The 21,690-nt window shown below is 43.1% G+C and overlaps 1 protein-coding gene across 2 annotated transcripts in view; it reads right to left on the bottom strand.

Annotated features, from left to right (window-relative positions):
• Window positions 1-4,814: 4,814 nt before the first annotated feature.
• The window catches only part of psd2 (pleckstrin and Sec7 domain containing 2), a 34,039-nt gene continuing 17,163 nt past the window's right edge, over window positions 4,815-21,690 (bottom strand). The window contains exons 4-15 of one of the 2 annotated variants that reach the window (XM_076043342.1): window positions 15,787-15,984; window positions 14,465-14,545; window positions 13,290-13,402; window positions 12,924-12,984; window positions 11,268-11,358; window positions 11,106-11,149; window positions 10,786-10,976; window positions 10,570-10,640; window positions 9,159-9,316; window positions 8,420-8,564; window positions 8,050-8,193; window positions 4,815-7,490 (exon numbers count right to left, since the gene is read on the bottom strand). In XM_076043342.1, coding sequence (XP_075899457.1) covers window positions 7,287-7,490; window positions 8,050-8,193; window positions 8,420-8,564; window positions 9,159-9,316; window positions 10,570-10,640; window positions 10,786-10,976; window positions 11,106-11,149; window positions 11,268-11,358; window positions 12,924-12,984; window positions 13,290-13,402; window positions 14,465-14,545; window positions 15,787-15,984 — 1,501 coding nt within the window. In that variant the 3' untranslated portion in view covers window positions 4,815-7,286. The remainder of the gene's footprint in view (window positions 7,491-8,049; window positions 8,194-8,419; window positions 8,565-9,158; window positions 9,317-10,569; window positions 10,641-10,785; window positions 10,977-11,105; window positions 11,150-11,267; window positions 11,359-12,923; window positions 12,985-13,289; window positions 13,403-14,464; window positions 14,546-15,786; window positions 15,985-21,690) is intronic. The other variant, XM_076043343.1, reaches the window with a different exon arrangement.

Genomic DNA, 21,690 nt, shown 5'->3' with positions numbered 1-21,690 from the left:
TGTCCTAAGGGGTTCGTATTTTTCGATCCTAAACCTGACCCGATTGCAGGTCCAGTTGAACTAGTATTTGACTTTGGTTTATGGGTTGCTTCACGAGAATCAGGACAGTGGTTGTTTTTACTATAAGCATCAGATTCCTATTTCTGTTGTTTTGAGGTGGACTTTGACCTCTGTTCTCTTTCCCTTTCCAATTTAGGGATCCAAGGCTTAAAAACCAGCTCGACTGATTGTTTTCACAGCCAAGCCAGTAGATAAAACCCAAAGATGTTCGGTCAGACACATGTCCTTGGCTTCCATTTGACCCGACCAACCTTTTGAGTTAAGCTTAAGGCCCAGTTAGTGATCGGAACGGTTGCAGGACCTGCCAGAGTGGTTTGCCATTTAGGTACTGGGAAAGGTAAAGAGAGGTTGTCATGGGATTGCAGCTCAGGATAAAAGTTGATAACGTGGTTACAGTGTAGGCATCGTAGACACATGAGATCAGACTGAAGCAAAGCACAACAGATAGAAAAGTAACTTGGTGAATTCCTGCGTTGTCAGAAGTTGATCTGCGTTTGATCAGTCTTGACAGTGTCATGAAATCAGGAAATATGTTCCCAGAGCAGTCCTGTCTTTCCCATGAGGGACATTTTTGGCAAATGTTCTGAGTACGCTAGCTCTAGCTCGGAGCTCTAGCACTGCGGGATGGCTCACTTTTTAAGACACATTCATTTTTCTCCCTGTTTTGAGTGAAGGAAATGTCTTTCCTCACACGGCTCTGCGAAGGATTAAAAACTCATCTCCATTAAACACACATACACACACACACACACGGTCTATGACTGTGTGCCCATCAGACCACGTCTGAGGTCAACCCGAGTTCACTGCTAGTTCAGTGTGACTCTGCAGGCTGTTGTGATATAGCACTTGTTATCCAAAGTCCTGCTTCAGCTTTGATCGAATTTTTAGGCCTCTAGGAGGTTCACGCTACACCAAGACTGGAAATGCTACACTTCCTTTTTCCTTTATCTTTCTCTTCTAATGGCCAAATGTGAGGAGAGTCTCGGCCAGCTTGAACGGTTCACTTTGTAAGAGGCTCGACCTGAGAAACGCACACTTTAATTCAAAGATCAAGGGACTAGTCGTTTTATTGTGTTGTGCAATTTTTTTTTTTTTTTGGGTCAAGTTGGGTAAATCGATACACATTTTCATCCGGGTTACAGTGAAAGAAGGTACTGCAGTTTTCTTGAAGACCATGTGATTAAATCTGATATATAAATCTGATATAGTGCAAAATGCGGGCATGTGTTTTGTTTTTGTTGTTTGTTTCTGTGTAAGCATCACTGGTCAAGCTGTGTACTGTCCTAAATGGCTCTGACTAAGTGTGGTGTACATGGGTGAGGATTGAACAAATGTTTATCATATATGGATTTATTAGACAGCAGTAGCCATCGTAGCATTTTCAGATATCTCAGATAATCTCTTGCTTTCTGTCTGATCCAGTTCACATTTTACTGGTCACATTTTATTTCATTCACAGCTTGTTTTTCTTAACCAGACTTTCCCATACGCATTTAAATGTTTGCACTGTATGTTTTTGACATACTTACAATACATAATATAGCTGTAATACTTATCTATCCACTAATACTTTGACTATATAAATTGAATGTCCAATGTATGGCAAGTGCTCATCCATGTTGATTGACAATGGAGCGATAACAGCTTGCGACCACAGAACAAACCAACAAATCATTTTAAGACTCCTTGGACTCAGTGGTACCGAAAGTGGTTGAATTCATTGACTTAAAAACAAATTATCCAGCCTGATTTGTGGGAGGCAGCTATTAAAATGTCCTTTTTCCCAAAACTTAAGCAAGTGCCTTCTGTACCCAAGGCTGAAGGCAAAATTTCAGTCTGTCTCTAACTTTCAGCGCAGGTCTTGGTTAAGAGAAACATAAGTGCTAACATTTACTTTGCCGTTTGCGTCGACATTTATCTGAAGGTAGACTGAACCGCTGACACGACTCAGCAGCGGCTACTTGTTGCACTCTAGTCGGATTGCTACGATGGCTCCGGCTGTATGAGCTTCCGCTGCCGGTTCCTCCTCTTGCCAATTTGACTCTTTTTAAACATCCTCAAGTACAATGACTTTTAAGAGCCAACTTTTTTGAATTGTTTTGGTTCCAATATTGAAAACACTTATTTTCCATGTGGTGTTCTAGACGACCAAAATATGCTCAATTTTGGTTTCTGTGTCCTCGTCTTTCATTGGTTGTTCCACTTAATCACACAGCCAATCCCAGCCTCTCGTAAAAAGCCAAGCACTATGTGACTCATCACCAACCACAGACAGGGGAGCTCATTCAGCACATCTTCTGTTTGCACACAACCCAAGTGGAAGGGCCCATTATGTTAAAAGGCTGTATAGGCTAATGTGTAGAATTATGACAATGCTCCTCTACATGTTTGGAAATTGAGAAAAGGATCCTTTATTTTTGGGGGGGTTGGGGTGTGCGATCAATGCACAATGAACATATCCCATGTCACCGTTTGGTCCGAATCCCTTTATCATCCCCCATGAGAAAATATGTTGTATCTTTTAAAAAAAACAAATATTTTATCCGTGGCATGTGTGCGTGAATGTGTGTATGGGTGCGCGCGTGTGTGTATATAAATATATATATAAATATATATATGGTTTGTTATATATGATGCTCCTCCTTTCAGAAGAATATAACATGTAAACAAAAAAGACATTGCTGTTTTTTTTTCCGTTGGATTTTATACTTACAGAAAGCGTTGAATAAAAATGGATAAATACTTGCACTTTAGATATATTAAGAAAATGAAAATCTGCATATTATTTTTGATAGGGATCTCACATTCTACAAATATAAATTACAGGCTTTGTGACTATTGCTGGACAGAGATGTATTAAGTTCTACTTATTGAAGTATATTTTGTCTGTGTGTCAGAAGGTTTACTAAAGTAAATTGCATGATAAAGTAGTGCTACACCGGTATTGTTCTTCTTTTTTTTGGTTTGTAAAAATGTCTTAAAACTGTGATAACAAACCCTCTTGTCTCATGTTTAACGCTCCTCGCTCCTTCTAAAAATATTTCTTACTGAAATATGGCCTTTCCTGACTACATGACGATGGTGCTTACTTTGGCTTCAACATCAAGCTCATCATAAACATCTCAACATCATCATGGATCACATCCTCACACTCCATTACTTTCTGTTATACTGTATTCTCACTACCTTATTAAAAGTTTTTTGTTGATGGCAAAAAAAGGTGTGCTGTTTTGTACATTGCTGTTTGTTTTAATGTTTGAGGAGCCTTGTTGTCTGAAAAATGACTAATCTCGCAATAAAAGTCATTCCACTCATGCCAGTCTCCAGTCTCGACACAAAAATCCAACTTTTTTTTTTAAGCAGGGACGGATCCGTTTGGTCAAATAAAACAATATATACTCAGAGTATTAATTGTCTATTTATGTAAATGTCAGAATAACCTTTTTAATAATATGTCTGCAAGAAGCATCAGGCTGCAGCTAAATGCACAAATAAGAATAGCATTTATTTTCCAATCTCAACCACTTTAAAATTAGAACAATATGAACTATTCGCAACACAGATGAACACATTGTTTACAAGTAAAGACAACCCTGGTTGGAATATTAAATGATTCATTGAAACAAATATAGATTCAAAAAATGTTTATGATGTTGTTGTTTGATTTCTCATAACAGCAAAGAATTGTACATTAATATTATAATGCCACAGTTAATGTCAGTGCAGTAGTTAGAGCATCACAGCAAAGAGGTCCTGTACAACTCTTGGACTGGAACTACGCCTTATGTGGGATGTAATTGAAAATTCTAATGCCTGTTGATATAAAATGCTGAGAGTCTGTCAACTTTTACATGTACAAGACCCATACTTATATATACATAACTGTGGTCAAGAACAAAATGTGTAAGTATTGGTAAAATAGAAACCTTTAAGTGATATCTATATTATTTTGTTTCATTTTCCACTTCAGTTAAATTAACATTTATATCTTTCCATGTTTTGTGAGACGTATGAGAGTTTTTCCAGTGAACACGACTGCATTGCGAGCTTTGTCAAACCGACATGATAGTTTAAAATTGAGGAGTTAAAAAAAAGAAAAGAAAGAAAAATCCGATTTGTATACTCGAAATGTGTTGCGATGGGCGCCAAACATCGCTGCATATAAAATCACGTTACCAGGAAGTAAAGCGGAAGTCGCGTCACACAAGCAATATTTCGCTATGACCTGGATTTCTTAAACATTCTCGTGCCGGGGGAAAATAAATAAACATAAATTACTAATTTAATATGTCTCCCAGTGTATGTCAAAGTCTTGTACTCTGGGGTCTTAAAACAAATTTTGGCAAGCACACTGTGTCAAGGACAAGTAGAAAGTTACTATCCTCCCTAGCAAGTAGCTTCCGGTGACCCACAATGCATCACTTTCTTAAAATAATACTGATCTGAGCGGATTTTTAGCGTTCATTTCTAAAATATAAAAACTGCACTTGCCATTATAATATGTATTTTGATCGCACTTATTTTACCCCCTTTTGTACTCATTTGTAACGACGACCACGCGTTTGCGTTTTAACTTTTATATTTAATGCTCCCATGTGATAGCATGTCTTGTGCAGCCCGAATTGAGATCCCCCCCAAAAAAAACATTCGCTCACAATACACCCCCACCCCCGCTAGTGTTTAAACTAAATACAAAGTTATCAGTGTAGGATTGATCCAATAGCAACATGTCAATAAATCACAGACAGCCACAATCATTTGTATAAAAGCTTACTTTATGAAGCACAGACTAAATATTCAGTAAATATGTCCTTTAAATAGTGTGAGTATCCTGTCAGAAAACAGTTCCAATATACAAACAAAAAGACATATCCAATGGTGTTTGTTTTTTAAATAAACATAACAATTAACAAATATTATTTCTGTCACAATCCTATATTACAGCACAGGCCTACCCTAGAACATTGGGAAACAATGTTTAGCACAACAACCAAAGTGACTATAAGGGGAGGTCTCCCTGTAAGAAAGCAGGTATTATTCCTAACAACACAGCTTTTATAAAATGGTACTTCCTCTTCAGCATTTTGGTCTGTACAAGGATCCAGGAGTATAGCTGTGATTCAGCGTTTCCCATTAGAGTCCCAGATAGACCTCGTACCCCGACAGTCACTGAAGATGTAACAGCAGCCATAGCTGTCCAGAGTGGGAGATCTAAAAGTTCATTGTGTTGATATCCACAGCTCTGGTTGTCAGCTTGCTCCTGTGCCACTCTCAGGCTAAAGTGGTGGCGAGGCCACTGGGTTCACCCATCTACAGTTGTGTCTTAAGCAAATTACATAGAAAAGAGAAAGGTGTATGCTTGTTCGTTTGTTTTGTTTGTTTTGTTTGTTTTGTTTGTTTTTTGGTCGGGATCATTTAAGGTGCTCACAAAACAGCGATAGCGCCACCCCCTCCCAGCACATTCACACTTCCCCACATTTGCCATTTAATGAGAAACAAGCATGTCCATTTCATCTGCTGTGTGCCCAGTGATTGTTTGGCCCGTTCTTGGCTAGAGACACAGCCTTACTAAGAAAACAAACCAGTCTCTTCTTAGAAAATGAGTCTGTAACTGAACTGGCCCCGCCCACCATCTCCTCACCCAAGTGGAGGGTGTTTTGATGGCTATGCTGCTGGTGAAGTTGTTTTGCTGCTGTTTCGCCTCTCCACTCCACTTCTCTGACAGCTTCCTAACTAGAGCACATTAAGCTGGAGCCGTCCTGCTAACACTCCCCCCCAATCAGTTGGTCTTTAGTTTTTCCCAGAACCTCGTTAGGTGCAGATCAGGCGGTCGACAGAGCACACCAACTTAAGTAGATCCCAAACAAATTCATGTAACATGTTATCAGATTTTCAATCATAATGGTAACGGCTGCCTTTGTGCTAATGCTGCTTTTTTGAGAGCTTTAAAATACCAACTGGGACAGCGGGAGGCTGTAGTCTGGTTTATAGATTCTTCATATAAAAACGTTACCCTGCTACATTGACTCCACCCTGGCACCGACATTGTCAGCGTCATCCAAGCGGGATTGACTACACACGTGCGTCCACTTTCTTCATTCTAGCAAACTTCTATCGTATACTGAAACGGTTCATATCGATTCCCTTGTGTGTCATCAACAGTCTCGTTAACTAGATATGGCACAGTGCTTTTCAGGAAGTAACAGGCTACCATCATCTTGATCGAGTCAGATTTGTGAAACAAATATAACAACGGGATCCACGTCCTTTTGAGGCTAGCAGAACCCCCCTACCCTGCACCCTGACACCCAAGACACCCTTGGCATCCTCGAAAAGCAATTTACCAACAACCCCTCATCAAATAGTGTAAAGGTGCCCCTCATTAAGGCACTCAACCGCTGGGTCCTCCAACAGAACAGCTCAGGAATTAATTAAACCCTTCGGCATTCTACTAGACAGCTTCGTGCACCTGCGACTGCAACCAGCTGTGTGAATGTCAAGAGTAAAATTGAAGAACAGGAGCAAGACGCTTAGTGTCAACCCTTCCTGGTATGAATAAAGGTTTGCTCAAGTCAATAAATAAATAAATATGCTATACACGATGGGGATTCGATCCTTCAGAGAAGTTCCTTAAGAGTATTTGAACCTCTGGCAGATATGTTCTTCCTTTCACACAGCCCATAATATAGGTCCATACACACAACTTTGAATAGTCGGGTGTGTAAACAGAAAAAAAGAAACGAGAAAAAAAAGTGCTACAATAGTACCGTGTCCACCTGCATCTCTGGTTCCTGGGTTGCAAGAACAGGACAGGACAGGTTTTTATGCGTCTCCACTCTTTGTTCTGAGTAAAACATCAAAAAGTCCTGCTTGCAACCAAAAAACACATTTCATCTAAAGTTTAACATAATACTGACAGATGTCATAAATAGTGATCGTAGCTATGATCATTTGAATGTGCAATCATGAAGGTTCAAGAGATTTACAGGGGCCACTTTTGGGGACAGAGGCAGGTCTTCATCACATATATTGCCTGAGGAGGACAGAAGCGCATCACCGGGTTTGATCGATTCTGAGAGTGATCATGAGGAATCAGGAGGGGACGGATGTGCCCAAACAATCAAGAATTATACAAAACAACGGAGAAGTTGGCAGATAGAGCTAGTTTGGCATGGGGGGGCTGTTCGGGGGAAGGGGGTTGTGGTCTCTGGTCCTCCGATGTCCCCTCAGCTCCTCTGTGCAGTGGTCCTCCCGTTGAGCCCGCTGTGGGCCTGACTGATGGACGGGGACGACTGCGTCTTGCGGAGGAGGCACTCGCGGCCCTCCATGATGAGACCTCCCAGTACGCTGGCTTCGATCTTCTCCAGGTCGTCCGTCTCGGCACGGATTTTGGCCTGAAGGAGGTTGATGTAGGTCTCATACCTGGTCTTCTGCTCAGAACAGAGCAGGGAGGCGGGAAAAGAACCGATGTGCAAATTTAGATGACATTTCAAAGCACAGCGTGCACACCTGAGAACCATCTGATGTCAAAAAAGACATGGAGCAACAAATGAATGCAGTACAATTATCACTGGGTTAGCTTGGTGAGGTAAAACTGCCTGCCCTGTAAAAACTACATGTTGGGAGACATCACTGCAAATGCATCCTCATTTTTGGATAATTTGTTAATGCGTCTTTTTGTATTCAGGCTGAAAAATCCATATTTCTTGGCTTCAGTAGCAATGCGCTGACATGATTTGGCAGTCTGCTTGAAAAATGAAGCCGCTCTCAAAGTTGAGTGGCTTTTTTAAGTCAATGAAATCAAAACATTTATATCAATTTGCAATTATACACAGCTAAATCAAACGGACATATGGATGTTATGTCTATTTTCTTTCTGCAATTGAAATTCTATACATATTAAATATTGTGACATTATGCTGTATAAATTTGAGACAAAAAAATTACGACATATTTCTCTCTAAAAAGGGAATTTAAAAAAATCAGCACCTCATATGTGAGGTAGTGCTCTTTGAGTCGGAACTCCTCCCATTCGCGACTCTTGGGGTCGTCTGAGGGCGAGTTTTTCCGGTGCTCCTCCAACTCCAGGCTCATCTGCTTCAGCTTGTTCTCGTGACTCAGCAGCTGCTCTTGCTGAACCGAGCACAGAGAGAGGGAGAAAAAAAGGGAAGACCCCACCCCCCCAAAATTTACACAGCCAATCAGCTCCAAGTGGCCACAAATAGAATATGTAAAAAAGCTAAACTGCATGAAGATAGTTTTTTTTGCACCGAGGTAGGTCGTGTGTGCTGCTGCTTCAGTGCCCCAATTCGAAGTAAGCCAGAAAAACGCACGCATGCATGTGCGTGTGTGTGTGTACCTGCTTGAGTCGAGTGGATGAGGACGGCAGGATGGGTCGACAGAATTTCTTCATGGAGCCGATGGCAGCAGGGAAGGCTGGAGCAGAGAACAGTGCCGCCACCAGGTTTATCCGAAAGATCCAGGACATCATCTCCTCTTCACTCCTGTAGAGGGCCAGAGGAGGGCCAGTAAACACTTAGGTGATTATGATGAATATCAATTACAAAGCATTACAATTATCATTTCATCAAATTGTGAGCGTAATTTGGTATTTTGACCCTTTTATCAATTTTTTTTTAGCTAAAAAAAATTGATTTTCAGGCTGTGATTTTGGTTGCTGCTTACTTACTTGCAGCAGAATGAATAAATCTAAGAAAGTAGTGTAACACAAAAAAAGGGGTTAAATAAATTTTTTTGCAAGTCTCTGTTCATGAGATGGACATTTCATGGAAACACGAGGAGAGCTTCATCCTGTTGACACAAGATTAGTTTGACGGGGTGGAAACATAAATACTTTGGGTTCAGGTCTGTTGACATACTTCTGTGAGGATCTAATGAGCCATTTGCTTCCAACAAAGGTAACATGTTAACAAAAATGCAATTTGCGATGGGAGACAAAGAATGTTCTTTTAATAAGAACCAGAGTTCAATCTACAAACAGTTTCACTCTCACTGCAATGTATTGCTACTCTTTTGTTTATAAAAAAAAAAAAAAAAGCCAAGTTTTAACATGCTGGGATCTGAAAAGTTGTGCTTACGGCGCCTGCAGCAGAAACACCCTCCAGTCTGAGGTTTTCAGCTTCAGCACGTTGGGCCGCTTGCTGTAGTCTGTGGCTCGGGTGGCCAGAGCGTGGTGGATCCGCACTGCGTTCTTCAGGTCCACCTCAGAAATGTCTGCATCGGGCTTGTACTCATCCTGGAAAGGGGGAGGGGGGGGGGGGGAGCGTGAATCATTTCACCGACAAATTTCATATCAGGTTTCCTACCAGCAGAGGGAGACACACGCACACACAACAGAGTAAACACACTTGTTTTCTTTCTTAAGCCACATATACACATGCACAGTGACTGTGTGTGCACGCAGGAAGAGGATGTATGAACCCAGTCAGCTCCTTTTGTCTTTCTTAAGTGCCTTCAGTGCAGACTCCAGGTCAGCTGCATGGCCTTGCTGGGCTGTAATCAGCTGTTGATCTACACACTCACGATGCGTGGTTAAACCAAGACGTACATTCTCAAGACAGCATTTAAACTGGTTTAGCCATGTGCGGAATGTTTTCCTGCTATGTTTTCCATGAAATCTTCATGTGGTCTTTCTACACCTGGGTTAAGGTTTGGATGCTGGTGAAAATGCACTGTTTGATGGCTTCATCTGACTTCAGCCTAATCGTTTTGTTGGTGTTGTTTTGCATTATGCACTTTCAGAATGAATACAAAAATGATGTCACTCAGTGTCAGAAGTCTAACAGCACCATCGATTATATTTAAATAAACTAAATACAATTTAATATTGAAATTAGGATGAAGCCTCCTTGCTGCAGAGCTTCTGAACCGCAAGCAACCATCCACACACACACACACACACACACATACATATATATATATATGTGTGTGTGTGTGTGTGCGTGTGTGTATGTGTGTGTGTGTGTGTGTGTGTAAAGTACAGATGAATGCATTCCACCCATGTTTCCAGTAAATCCTCTTTGAAAAATTGTCAAATCACCCCATAGTGTCGTAGGGCTAGATTTCACTGTTTTTCGCTTCACTATACACTCCTCATCTCACTCTTCTGAAATTGCAAAAAACATAAGTGGAGCAGACATCACAAACTGACAATGTAGGAGTGAGTATCCTCCAAGTCAGGACGGCGCCACCGCCTGTCCAAATCACCCGGAGGACGTCTAAAATGCCGTGTGCGAACGTCGCACGCAGACACACAGACTTGGCTGCTGCTTGGCTTGCTGTGAAAAATCTCAAAAGCACTCAAAAGGTGATTCTCACTGCATTGTCTGGAGTTCATACGGGGGAGAGGCTTTAATGATCCCAATCCTTCTAAAGCGCACTAACGCACACACAGACAGACACAGACACACACACACACTCGCACAGTGACAGCAGCGGTGGAAGAGAGTGTTTCTATGGTAACAGAGCAGAGGACGAGGGATGTGGTACCTTCTGGAGATACAAGATCATCCCCTTCAGGACGGCATAAAACTTCTTCCAACCCCGGCGACCCCTCGGCGCTGGAAGAGAGAACAAGATTTACCGACGTGTTCGCATTAAAATGCGACTCGTGTCGGGATGGCAGAGTGTCCAAGCAGTCAGTCAGTCAGCCAGCTAGCCAGCCAGTCGGCCCTGCGTGTCTGTCGGTATAAAAACTACACTCACTGCGCTTGCCGTCCATGTCCGCGTGGCTTTTCCGGGTCAGCACGCCGTGTTTGTACGTGACGGCGTTGAGGAGGATGGGGATGGCGATGAAGGGGTTGTTTCCGTCCGTCACCCTCGCCACGCGTTTGCTCCCGCCTTCGCACTGCTCCTCCACCAGCTCCGACAGACTCTTCCTCAGCTCTTCCTCCTCACTGGACACAAGCACACACACACACACACACACACACACACACACACACACAGACATTCTTACCGTTCAACCTGCAAACACCTGAATTCAAGTAGGTGCTGCTAGACGGAAAACAGAAACAAATACTCACACAGCCCACTCGAGCTTCTCATTCTTGATTGAGTTATACAAGACCTGTGAGAGAAAAAAAAGGAGTGGGACAAATTCTAAATAGGCAGGTTTTAATTTTTGCTTCCTCCACTGCTAGAGGATTACAGTTAAAGCATGTGAATCTGAAAGAAGGAGACGTTACCTTTAGAAGGTCTTTAGGGAAATCCTTGCCATTGTTGAGACCATCTAGATTACTGATAAACTGTTGACAAGACATCTTCTTCCCAATGTTCTGACAAGAGCAACACAAAAACGACACAATTCAGTTCTGCCATTGAAATTTTCAGTTGATACCCTCATGTCTTTCCAACAATTCTGCGGCGCAGAAAGGTTTCAATCTCAAGTCAGCTCATGACTTGGAAAAATTGTGAGTGCAATCTTCCAACTGTACACTAGATGGCATTGTAACGTAGCTATACCGCGTGGTAATAAAGGAGGCCCTCGGTCTTCACCACTCATGGAGCCCATTTCATTCTTTGCTTTTGTTTCCCTTTTTAATTAAGATGCAACATGAGAGGTTGAAAAGAGAATAATCTGTTTATGTAAGTGTTCTTCTCTCGGTACACCCTGTCTTTGAACAGCAGAGGGAGTCATTTAAATACTCTTTAGTTTGTGGTTAATTTAAATTCTCTCAAAGGGTTCGAAAGAGAAAGAGCAGGGAAAAACGAAATAGTTATGCAATCTACTGAATGTGTGTTACCACATATTTTTGAAAAGATACCTTGGGTTTTCATGCACATATCGCCATGATTGGTTTTATTGATTATTGAAAAAGTTGGGGTGAAACTACAAAATAAAGAGCAAGTCCGTTTATGAAGGCCAACACCATTTGAATTACAATAAAGGTCTTTTAATTGTATTATAGGTCATTAAAGTTTAATGTCCAAATATTGCCTTAAAACATCTATTTTTAGACATTTTTCCCAATAGAAATTAAAGAGAAATAAATTAGAGGGGGTGGCACAGGGATTGATGAGGACAGCGTTAGAACTACAATAATACTTACCACCTGCAGGGTAAGATAAAGACATCAGGGGGCCAGAATTGGTTAGCAGGGGAGGGATTTGACAGGGAAGAAAAGGAAATTGAAAGAGAGAGAAACGGCCATTAGTTAGAGGTGGGATATTCATTAAACTTGTGAATAGAGGCCGAGTGCAGTCGAGGCTGGGGAGAAGCACAGGAACACGACCTATGATAGTGATGAGGTTATGTTGGCCGGGGCCAAGGCGCTCCTGTTCCAACCAGCTGAGACTACTCGGGGAGAGCAGAGGCACAGAAGCAGGTCAGAAAGTAGGCCGGAGAGACGCGAGTCGAGGCGAGACGGAGCGAGGGGGAACAAAGACGACGCGGACTGAGAGAGAATAGCAAACTGGGTTTTGGCTGTTTTCACACAGGCTAGTTTTTTGGAATGGAATGCAGCACACATGACCCGCGTACTGCGTAGTTACGTCTCAATTGTTGCCGAGTTTAGCGTTACATCAGACTTTGCTTTTTTTGTTTTTGCAATGGGGGAGTTGTGTAAACATGACGCACCAGGTCTTTTCTGGCTGGTCGTCATGGAGACGTGACGCTCGGCCAGTGCTGCAACATTTGGACTGGGGTGAAAACAAAAGTGTGTGTGTGAATGTTGAAGAAAAACCCAAACAACGCGTCATTTAACACATCCGGGGGGGGGTGCGTGCGTGTGTGAGAACAGCCTGAGACATGCCACGGTTCAAAAGGACTGATGGCTACAGGTAGATGGCAGGCGCGGCCAGACCTGCGGGAGACAGAGAAAGATAAAGACCTCCAGTAACTCACATGTCCGTGCAGGTCTGTGTTGAGCAGCATGAGGGCACAAGTCAATGTGTGGGCTCCATCTGCAGCCACAGACAACACATTAGGTGAAGGTCAGAGAAAGGTCAGGCAACGTCCACAAAAGTGCAATCTTGCAAATTCCACCATCGTGCATCGACAAGCAAATCAGTCTGAGATCTAAACTGATGAGCCACTGTGGCATTTTTCAGAATGTTGTTGCTGCATTTATGTATTTGTGGTTCTATTGCAAAAAATATCCAATCATTTTAAGGGGATGGAAATAAATTGCTTCCTATAGTCCAGCTACAGCAGTTGCCTGGGCCTTGCATGTGGAAAAGAGAGCAAAGCTTGCAGCAGCAACTCTAACCTTCGAAGGTGGGCGTCTGTGGGTTGCACTGGCAGAAGCGTCTGGAAAAATGCACAAGGACCCTCTCTCTCTCCTGCGTCTCTCCCATGAGTGGAAAAGCCTTTAAGAAGCTCCTGTTGCACACAAATAAATCCGAGAGGTCGGCAGCAGGTCAAATGTCTGCCAGTAATGCGACTTAGGAAAAAATAAATAATATGAAAGAGCAACTCTTGAGTCTTGAGGCTTGCAGTTAACAGCTGGGTTGGAAAAAACGAATACATTTGGTTGTGGAGCAAAAACAGCCACCGTCAAACCGTGTTTCTAATTCTAAGTCATGCAATCTATAGCGGCGTGTCGTACGAGAGAATAGAACAGATGTACGTTATTGATTCTAAACTGAGAAACTGTGCTACGAAATTACAGTAATTAATAAGCTATACAGTACTTACAGAGGACTGAGTCACAACATTGGTCTCTGAGTTTAGGAATGAATTGAGCGCACGTTCGAACTGAAAACAAACCCATTACAGTCTGTAAATGCCGACAGGAACTGACTGGTTTTGTGAGCCTGCACGTACACCAAATGCTGTTGGTGTGAAAATTGATTCAATCCCAATCCACCAATAACTGTCTGTGGATACAAAGTCAGCTCAAAGAACCACTGGGATAATCTATTTAACTAATGTAAATGTCCGGCATTTGAAACTGAGGGGGGTCAACCACTGTTCAATATGCACTTTTGGTATGCAGAACTTTCAGATTTATTGTAAAACATGTCTGTGAGCAGTTTATATGCTTTGTCTTTGAGTTGGCTCCGTCAGCGTTTCCGAGGACAATATGAATTAGAAACATTCTCTTTAGAGTTCTTTTCAGTTCATTTTTAGATGCATTAATATTGTTCCAATGTGATGAATTACTGCTAGACTACAAGTCATCTGAACTTCATTAAGACTGCAAAGTAATTTGTTAGAGTGCAGTTTTCTCACAAAGGAATCTAGAACATTGACCCGTGATCTTCCCAATTTTAGGTTGACTAGGTGACTTAAAACACGGTGTCTTAGCTGAACCAGTATAAGTAAGATGATGGGACAGCATCACTACACTCACACACGACAGCTTGATTGGAATCAAACTAAATGCCTTTTGAGTGGTTACGCACAACACTGAAGACTTTCCAAGTTGTGATGGTTTGTTACCTCAGCGCTCGGTCGAGTGACAGGTCAGAGAGGTCAAAGAAACTGAGGTACTCCGAGGCCACCAACTGGCTGAAGTCATTGCTGCGGAGACAGAAATGACATTTTCACATTAGAAAGGAAAAAAAGGCGCAATGACATTTATCCATCCTCTCACGCTCACTCCTGCAGCCAAGTTCACCTCACATGCACGTTTTTGGACTGAGGGAGGAAGCCGGAGAAGCCGGAGAAGCCGGAGCGTACCTCCACGGTCCCCTGCAACTCCACACAGAAAGGTCATGACCTTCTTGATGTGCTAACTACCATATACAGTATATACACATACATATACAGCATATATATATATATACATATACACTGTATATACACTACCAGTCAAAAGTGTGGACACTTAATGTCTTTTCTTTCATTCTCATGACTATTGACATTGCAGTTTCTCACTGAAGGCATCTAAACTACGTATGAACACACATGGAATTATGTAGGAAACAAAAAAAAAGTGTATCATAACTCAAACACATTTTATATTTAAATTTTTCTAAATAGTCACCTTTCAGAAAAAGCATATTTAGAGTTATTGAACGTGTTTTTCTTTGCTGCATAATTCCATATATCTTGCTCATATATTTGATGTCTTCAGTATCTATCTGCAGTGTAAAAAGTTATAAAGATGCATGAGAAGGTGTGTCCAAACTACCATAAACACACACACTATACTGACCAGGGATGCAAACTATCGATTCATTCATTAATCGTTAGCTGATTGACCTTATCGATCAATTAACGATTAATTAGATGAGCGGCGATTTTTCCTAAATGTCAAGAAACACAATATTTAACCCTTAAATAATGTTTAGGGTCCAATGTGACCCATTTTTACATTGGAGAACAGTAAAAACACCCTAAACATTTATCCTCTGACTTTAAGTTCGGCTTCTAATGGGTCACATTTCAACTTTTTGTTTTTAAAAGTTCTCCAAAAGTAACTTGTTCTAGGTATATTGTGACCATCACAGTATCTAAAGGTGAATTGCTCTATCCTGCCACTACAATGTTATAATAATGATATTAGCTGCTTGTGGAAAAAATGTTCAATTAATTGCGACTAATTTAATTTAATTTAATTTAATTTAATCAATTATATTTTTAATCAACAATTAATCGATAATCTATATATACAAACAAACACACATATACATACATGTATATCTAATATATACATATATCTTTGTATGTGCATATTAAAGAAATTAGTTTCTAATTTAAAAGTGCAGTCTGCTGACCTGCACAGGTGCAGCCATGTGTGTTTGTGTTTGTGTGCTCACTTCTTGCCCAGGTGTCTGGCCACGTCGCAGCGTTTGAAGCCCTCCAGGTGATACAGGCGCTTGGCCAGCCTCTTGGCGGCCTCGCTGTCGGCTCGGCAGCCATTGGCCAGAGTGTCGGTGCTGCCGCGCTCCAAACGCTCCAGACTGCCCAGCTCGCAGTCTTCCGAGTCAGACAGCACGTCTGTGAGGTTGGCATCACTGGAAGAGAGAGAGGGAGAGGGAGAGAGAGAGAGAGAGAGAGAGAGAAAGAGAGAGAGAGAGAGACACACACACATGAGCAGGCACAAAGGTTAATGAAGGGAACACATGTCCACAGTTGCATGCCCACCCTCTTAAAATGAGACAGAGGAAACTCAATTATATGAGACATATGTTCACTCACACTCTCTCACGCACACGCGCGCACACACACACACACACACACACACACACACACAAAACAAAACAAAAGTCAAATGAGGTTTAAAAGGCTTTAATATGACAGTGACCCAGTTTCACTTTCACTTAAGGTCTTGCTTTAATGCAGTGTATCTAACAGCCCATTTTAATTCTGCAGAAGCTTCACAATCTTCTGCCAAACCCTCACCCTCTAATCTCGCCATTAACCTTTCGACATAATTAGAATGAAAGCACTTTTAATATTAAAATGTAAAAAAAATCCAAATGCGACTCCACTATTTTAGGCGAGCCTGGAAGTTAACTGAGCGATGGGTTGTGTTTAAAAGGTCCACATTGTGAGCAGACTGCATGTCAATAGCGAGCCCAGGAGAAAAAACAGCCATCCTCAAAGTGAACGTTTTAAATATCCGTTTTATACTCATCATCGGACTCCGCCTCGACACTGAATGCCTCCCTCTGTGTTATCATCTGGCGTGTCTTTCCTCCAGAAGCCTGACTCCACCGAATCAGACCCCCGAGGACTTGTCACGGTTAAGAAAAAAATAAAATCAGCTGCCAAACAGTCGACGCTTGAGAGGAAGAACAGAGCTTCCATTGCAGAGCTATGTATGAATGACAAAACGCTGATGTCGACGTCGATACCGCAGACTGACACTGTATCATGTGCCGGTTGATTCAACCTGACGTGCACTAGTGAGGTTTATCATCACTGAAGTTGCACAGGCTGACATTCCATTGGATTTGTATGAGAACTTGGACAAGAGTTGCAACAGAAATGCCTTCGTACCTGCGGCTCTCCATTAAAGTATCTGATAAAAGCAGCACGAGGTCAGAATAGCCAGTCTACATATTGCACCTTCATCTTGGGTTTATTTGTATTACTGTGATACTCCATGTTTATTCTGCAACACCAATGGCCCTGTATGCACAGCAAATATGTATTACCTTTTGGGCACAAAAAAGAAAAAAATGAACAAAAACTTGAAGATTTAAGCTAGAGACGAAAAATTAAAGCAACAGCAACGTTTGCTACTGTGACAATTACACCTGATTTAACATCCAAAGAATAACTGGAAACGCAGCATTTCATTTAAATAGAATTAGGCCATCGGCCCAAGCAGAGTCTTGCTGAGCGACATCGTTTTGATGAAGTGCCTAATCAGGCCAGTGCCTTACTTCCTGTAAAGTGTGTTGCTCAAAGAATCAATAGCGTATTAATCCGTGCCTTATTTATTCATCACTCCTGACGGAGATCAAAACACTGAGCTTGTCCACCACTCCGCACACAGCGCTCCCCTTCACGGTGGAGTCCATCAGTGGAAGTTAATCAGCCTTTTAATGGAACACTAAACAACGAGTCTAGTTTCATTGAACTGCTAAAGAGAACCTGTGAGTGTTTCTACCTCACGGCCGTGAACGAGAGAGCAAATCCAGGCAAAGCAGGTACATTTTTTTTAATATCTCTTGTGAAAAGAAAACAGTTGCTGAATTCAACCACCAAGGTAATGTGCCATCTGTATTCATTCCTTAAAGATGTCGCATCGAGCACTCTATACGGCATTGACTCATTTCCTGTGTATGTGCATCTGCATGGCACCATAAGCACTCTTGCTAGATGATTCAGATGCGCTTTTTTTTTTTTTTTTTTTGCATAATCTGATCAGCCCAATTGCATTACCGGCACAAATTTAATACGCTACGCACTGCAGCAGGAGGGGACATATTCGAGCGGTTACCATGAATACAGCGGAAGCTCAGTGTCCAGGAATAATAATAAAAAAAAGTGGTGCTAATGCCATTGTCCATCACGGCGTGTGTACATCATGTGGCCCACGCGGGCAAACAGAAAAACACAAGCGACACAAACGGCAATGACAAAGAGAGGCAGTGTCCACTGAGCTGGAGCCGGTTCCCAGCATTAAACATGCTAAACTGTTTACTAGGCATTTCCATACAGTGGGAATCTACAAAAGGTCCCGACTTCATCGCCCCAGGCAAGGTTAAGCGGGTCCCGTCACGGTTGATTCATACGACTCTTGAAGCCGCCTACAATCTGCTCCCCTGACGTGATGCACTGGAAACCCCAGCCGGCGTCTGACCGCCACCGCCACCCTTCCCAGGAGTCATCGGGGGACACACAGCCCCCCCAAGATTAGAAGGCGGGGTCATGCAAACTCCACAAGCTTATCGTGATGGTACACAAGGGGCAAGATTGCAGATAGACAGAGTTTGGGTGAGTCGGATGTCTGGGCCCGTCCTTGGGGGCAGGGTGGGGATTGTGTACATCCGGCTGGAGTAAAAACCACCAGGCTTTCATGTGGCCAAAGAGTCGGCGGAGGTGGTTTTTGGAGGATCTCTGCATCTGGATTTCGTAAAGCCGCCCTCTGGAGACATTCTGGACAAACCCAGCAGGGAGGAGACGTCTGATTCAGAGCGAGAGTCTGTCGTCTCAATCAACTACACGTCCTTACTCAGGGTTTTTTAAACCCTTCTCCCTAACTAACCCAATGACTCACACAACTAATTGTTGAAAAGAAAAAAAAGGACAAAACAACAACAACAGACAAATAGGGGAATATAGAAATATTGTTTAAATTGTCAACGCAAATATAAATACACTCAGGGGGCCAATTCACTCAAAATGAAATGAATCTGTAGTGAAGCATCAGAATACGGTTATGCTCCGTCTCCATGATGAAATTGCTTTCGCTCGTCTGACAGTATTAATCCACGGGCCGCGGAGAGACCTCATAAATCATTCAAAGCTCATATCTGTCAGAGGGGCGAGTGGGGGTGGCGAGTTGGAGGGGCGGGGGGCATTTGCACGATGCCAGGCACTGACACAAGTAGCCAACGCACACAAACACAAGAGTCGCAGTGAGAGGAGCACAATATAAACTGTCAGATATGGAGCTCGGGCCAATTTTCTGAGGGCCAAGTTGTCCCGCTGAAAACCTATTTGTCACTCCAGGCGAGCAGCTCCACATCGTATCCCCAGGTCACGTATTCCACCACATTCCCCGGCGCTCACACACACACACACACACACACACACACACACACACACACACACACACACACACACACACACACACACACACACACACACACACACACACACGGCGGGTGCGCGAGGTGCGTGTGAGCGAATGTGTCAAGAGATGGAGCATGATGGTGCACGCAACTGACTCACGCTCGGTAATCTGCTGCGGCCGTGCCCACACCCACCAGGTGTGTCTCCCAGCCAAGTGTGTGCATTTGTGTGTGTGTGTGTGTGTGTGTGTGTGTGTGTCAGCGGCATCTTCCTTTAACATAAACCACCATTACAGGATTAAACTTGATTACAAAATCCCCTATTTTAAGCTGATTTTCCACAAATTCTGATCATAGTGCGACTGAGGGACACATACTGAGAGAAGCACACTGCATTTGTCAGACTACTAGACTGTGCTGGTTTAGCAATGCAGGCAGGCAGGCAGGTAGGAGACACAGCAAACAAAGAAATGCCACAAAAGTTGCAACATATGTTCCCATCACGTGCATGAAGCACTGTGTGTGTGTGTGTGTGTGTGTGTGTGTGTGTGTGTGTGTGTGTGTGTGTGTGTGTGTGTGTGTGTGTTTCTGTGTGTCTGGCCGCCAGCTGAGGCCACAGTTTGGTGAGGGGGCAGAATCAAAACGACAGGCTCATAGGAATCAGTCATGAAAACAAAATCCAAAAACGAGAGAGAGAAGTCCTTCAAATAGACAAAATGTCATGCATGACAGTGTGAATAATGCTGTGAGAAAGCTCTCCTTGAATTGTGATTGATACTTTAAAGCAGAAACAAATCATCCCCAAAGTCTAAATCCACTGCTGCAATTAGCAGGCACTCGGAAAGCAAGCAAACACAACGACACCTTCCGGAGTTTCGTGTCTCAATTCTGCTGTCTAAGCGAAACATATATTTGCAGATATATGACAGAAGCGGCAACCCACCGCAAAATTCGGTTTAATGTAACGTTGCGGCTCAGTATTTCCACTTTGCCACGCAGCAAAACATCACTGTTACTCCCATTTGGCTGCTGCTGCGGCTCAAACTTTAACAATCCCCGGTGCGGAGGAGTCAGTCAGTCAGTCAGTTACAGCACTTACAGGATTTGCAGCAGAAAGTCGAAGTGAACATCATATTCCTCTTTCCACATCGTCCCGGGGCTGGAATAGGAAGTAGGGAAATCAGCGGGTTCGAGGTCCGGTCCGCCCGCCTCATCAGCCGGCGGTCGCAAGAGCCTCCATCGGATCGGATAGGATCGGATCGGCTCGGCCCGGTTCGTTCAGACCAGCAAAAGCAGTCTAATCAGAATCCTCCGCGGCGGAAGTGAGCGCCGGCCTCATACATAATTATTGGAGCTCTTCGCAGATGACAAATCGGGGAGTGAAGCGCGTTATCTCGGCGGGTGTGTGTGTGCGCGCGCCCCCGTGCGTGCGTGTGCGCGTGCGTGTGTTTTGGTGTTGAGGAGTTTGAAGTAGTTCCTTCAACTTTGTCGGCTGGTTGGCTGCAGGCTCCGCCGAGGAGGATGTTGGGGGCGGAGCTACCGGACCGACCGACCGAGGCTTTTTCCTGGAGGACCTTCCGAAGCTGAGGCTCTACAATGGCCCTGTGTGTGTCCGAGCCAACACGGCTTCCTCTGCATATAAGTAGGGGGATGGGCGGAGGATTGGGGGGGGTGGACGGAGCTCGCAGATCAGTTCAATATCAGCGGGGCGTCCGATCGGGAAGCAGCACAGCAAACAGCTTTCCTGTCTGCAGCCATTATATGGAGCTATTTTTGGACAGAGCTGGAGTATGTTACTTAATGAGACCCTGCAAACCTCGGGGTGGAGGAGGAGTGAACCCACCTAACCTTGACAGGTCTAGGAACAGAGTTGGGCGGGAAAAGTTGATTTATGTGGTTGGCAATACATTTATAACTTTTGTTTAAAAAGTTAGAGCCATAGATTTGTGTTGTTCTAAACTATCTCATAATCATAATAACGTTTCCATAATAGGTGAACTATAATATTACTGCCAAAGCCAAAATCCTCTGGCATCTACAACTGCTGCTGCCTCCACTTTTAAGGAAGAGTGCACCACAACATGCCGTCTCTAATTGGTGTTTTGTGATCTTACAAAGGGCGCTGATAATACTCCCAGGTTGGTGACAACATCCTGAGCGAGGTGTTCAGACCACCCACTGAGATAAGATACAGAGCTCTGTCATTTATTCTCATTTCCTTTTTTTATTTGCAAGCTGTAATAAAGTGAAGTTTAAAATGAACATGAAAATACAGTGTGCAACCTCTGAGGCAGATGGTCGTATAAATAACTATCAGACACTTGGTGATGGACTATGTACCCAAGACACAGACCAACAGACCTGTCTGTATAAGGCACACTGACTCATCTTTGCATGCAAACCCTAAAACCAGCCACCTAAACTCATCCTTCCTCTTTCTTAACTGCTGGAAAGAAGAACAATAGAAATAGC

The sequence above is a fragment of the Nelusetta ayraudi genome, unplaced genomic scaffold (genome assembly GCF_046127955.1).
Source record: "Nelusetta ayraudi isolate G7.1 ecotype Tasmania unplaced genomic scaffold, CSIRO-AGI_Nayr_v1 ptg000075l, whole genome shotgun sequence".
Taxonomy (NCBI): Eukaryota; Metazoa; Chordata; class Actinopteri; order Tetraodontiformes; family Monacanthidae; genus Nelusetta; species Nelusetta ayraudi.
The sequence above is the reverse complement of the archived record's forward strand: the minus strand, read 5'-3'. Positions and strand labels throughout refer to the sequence as shown.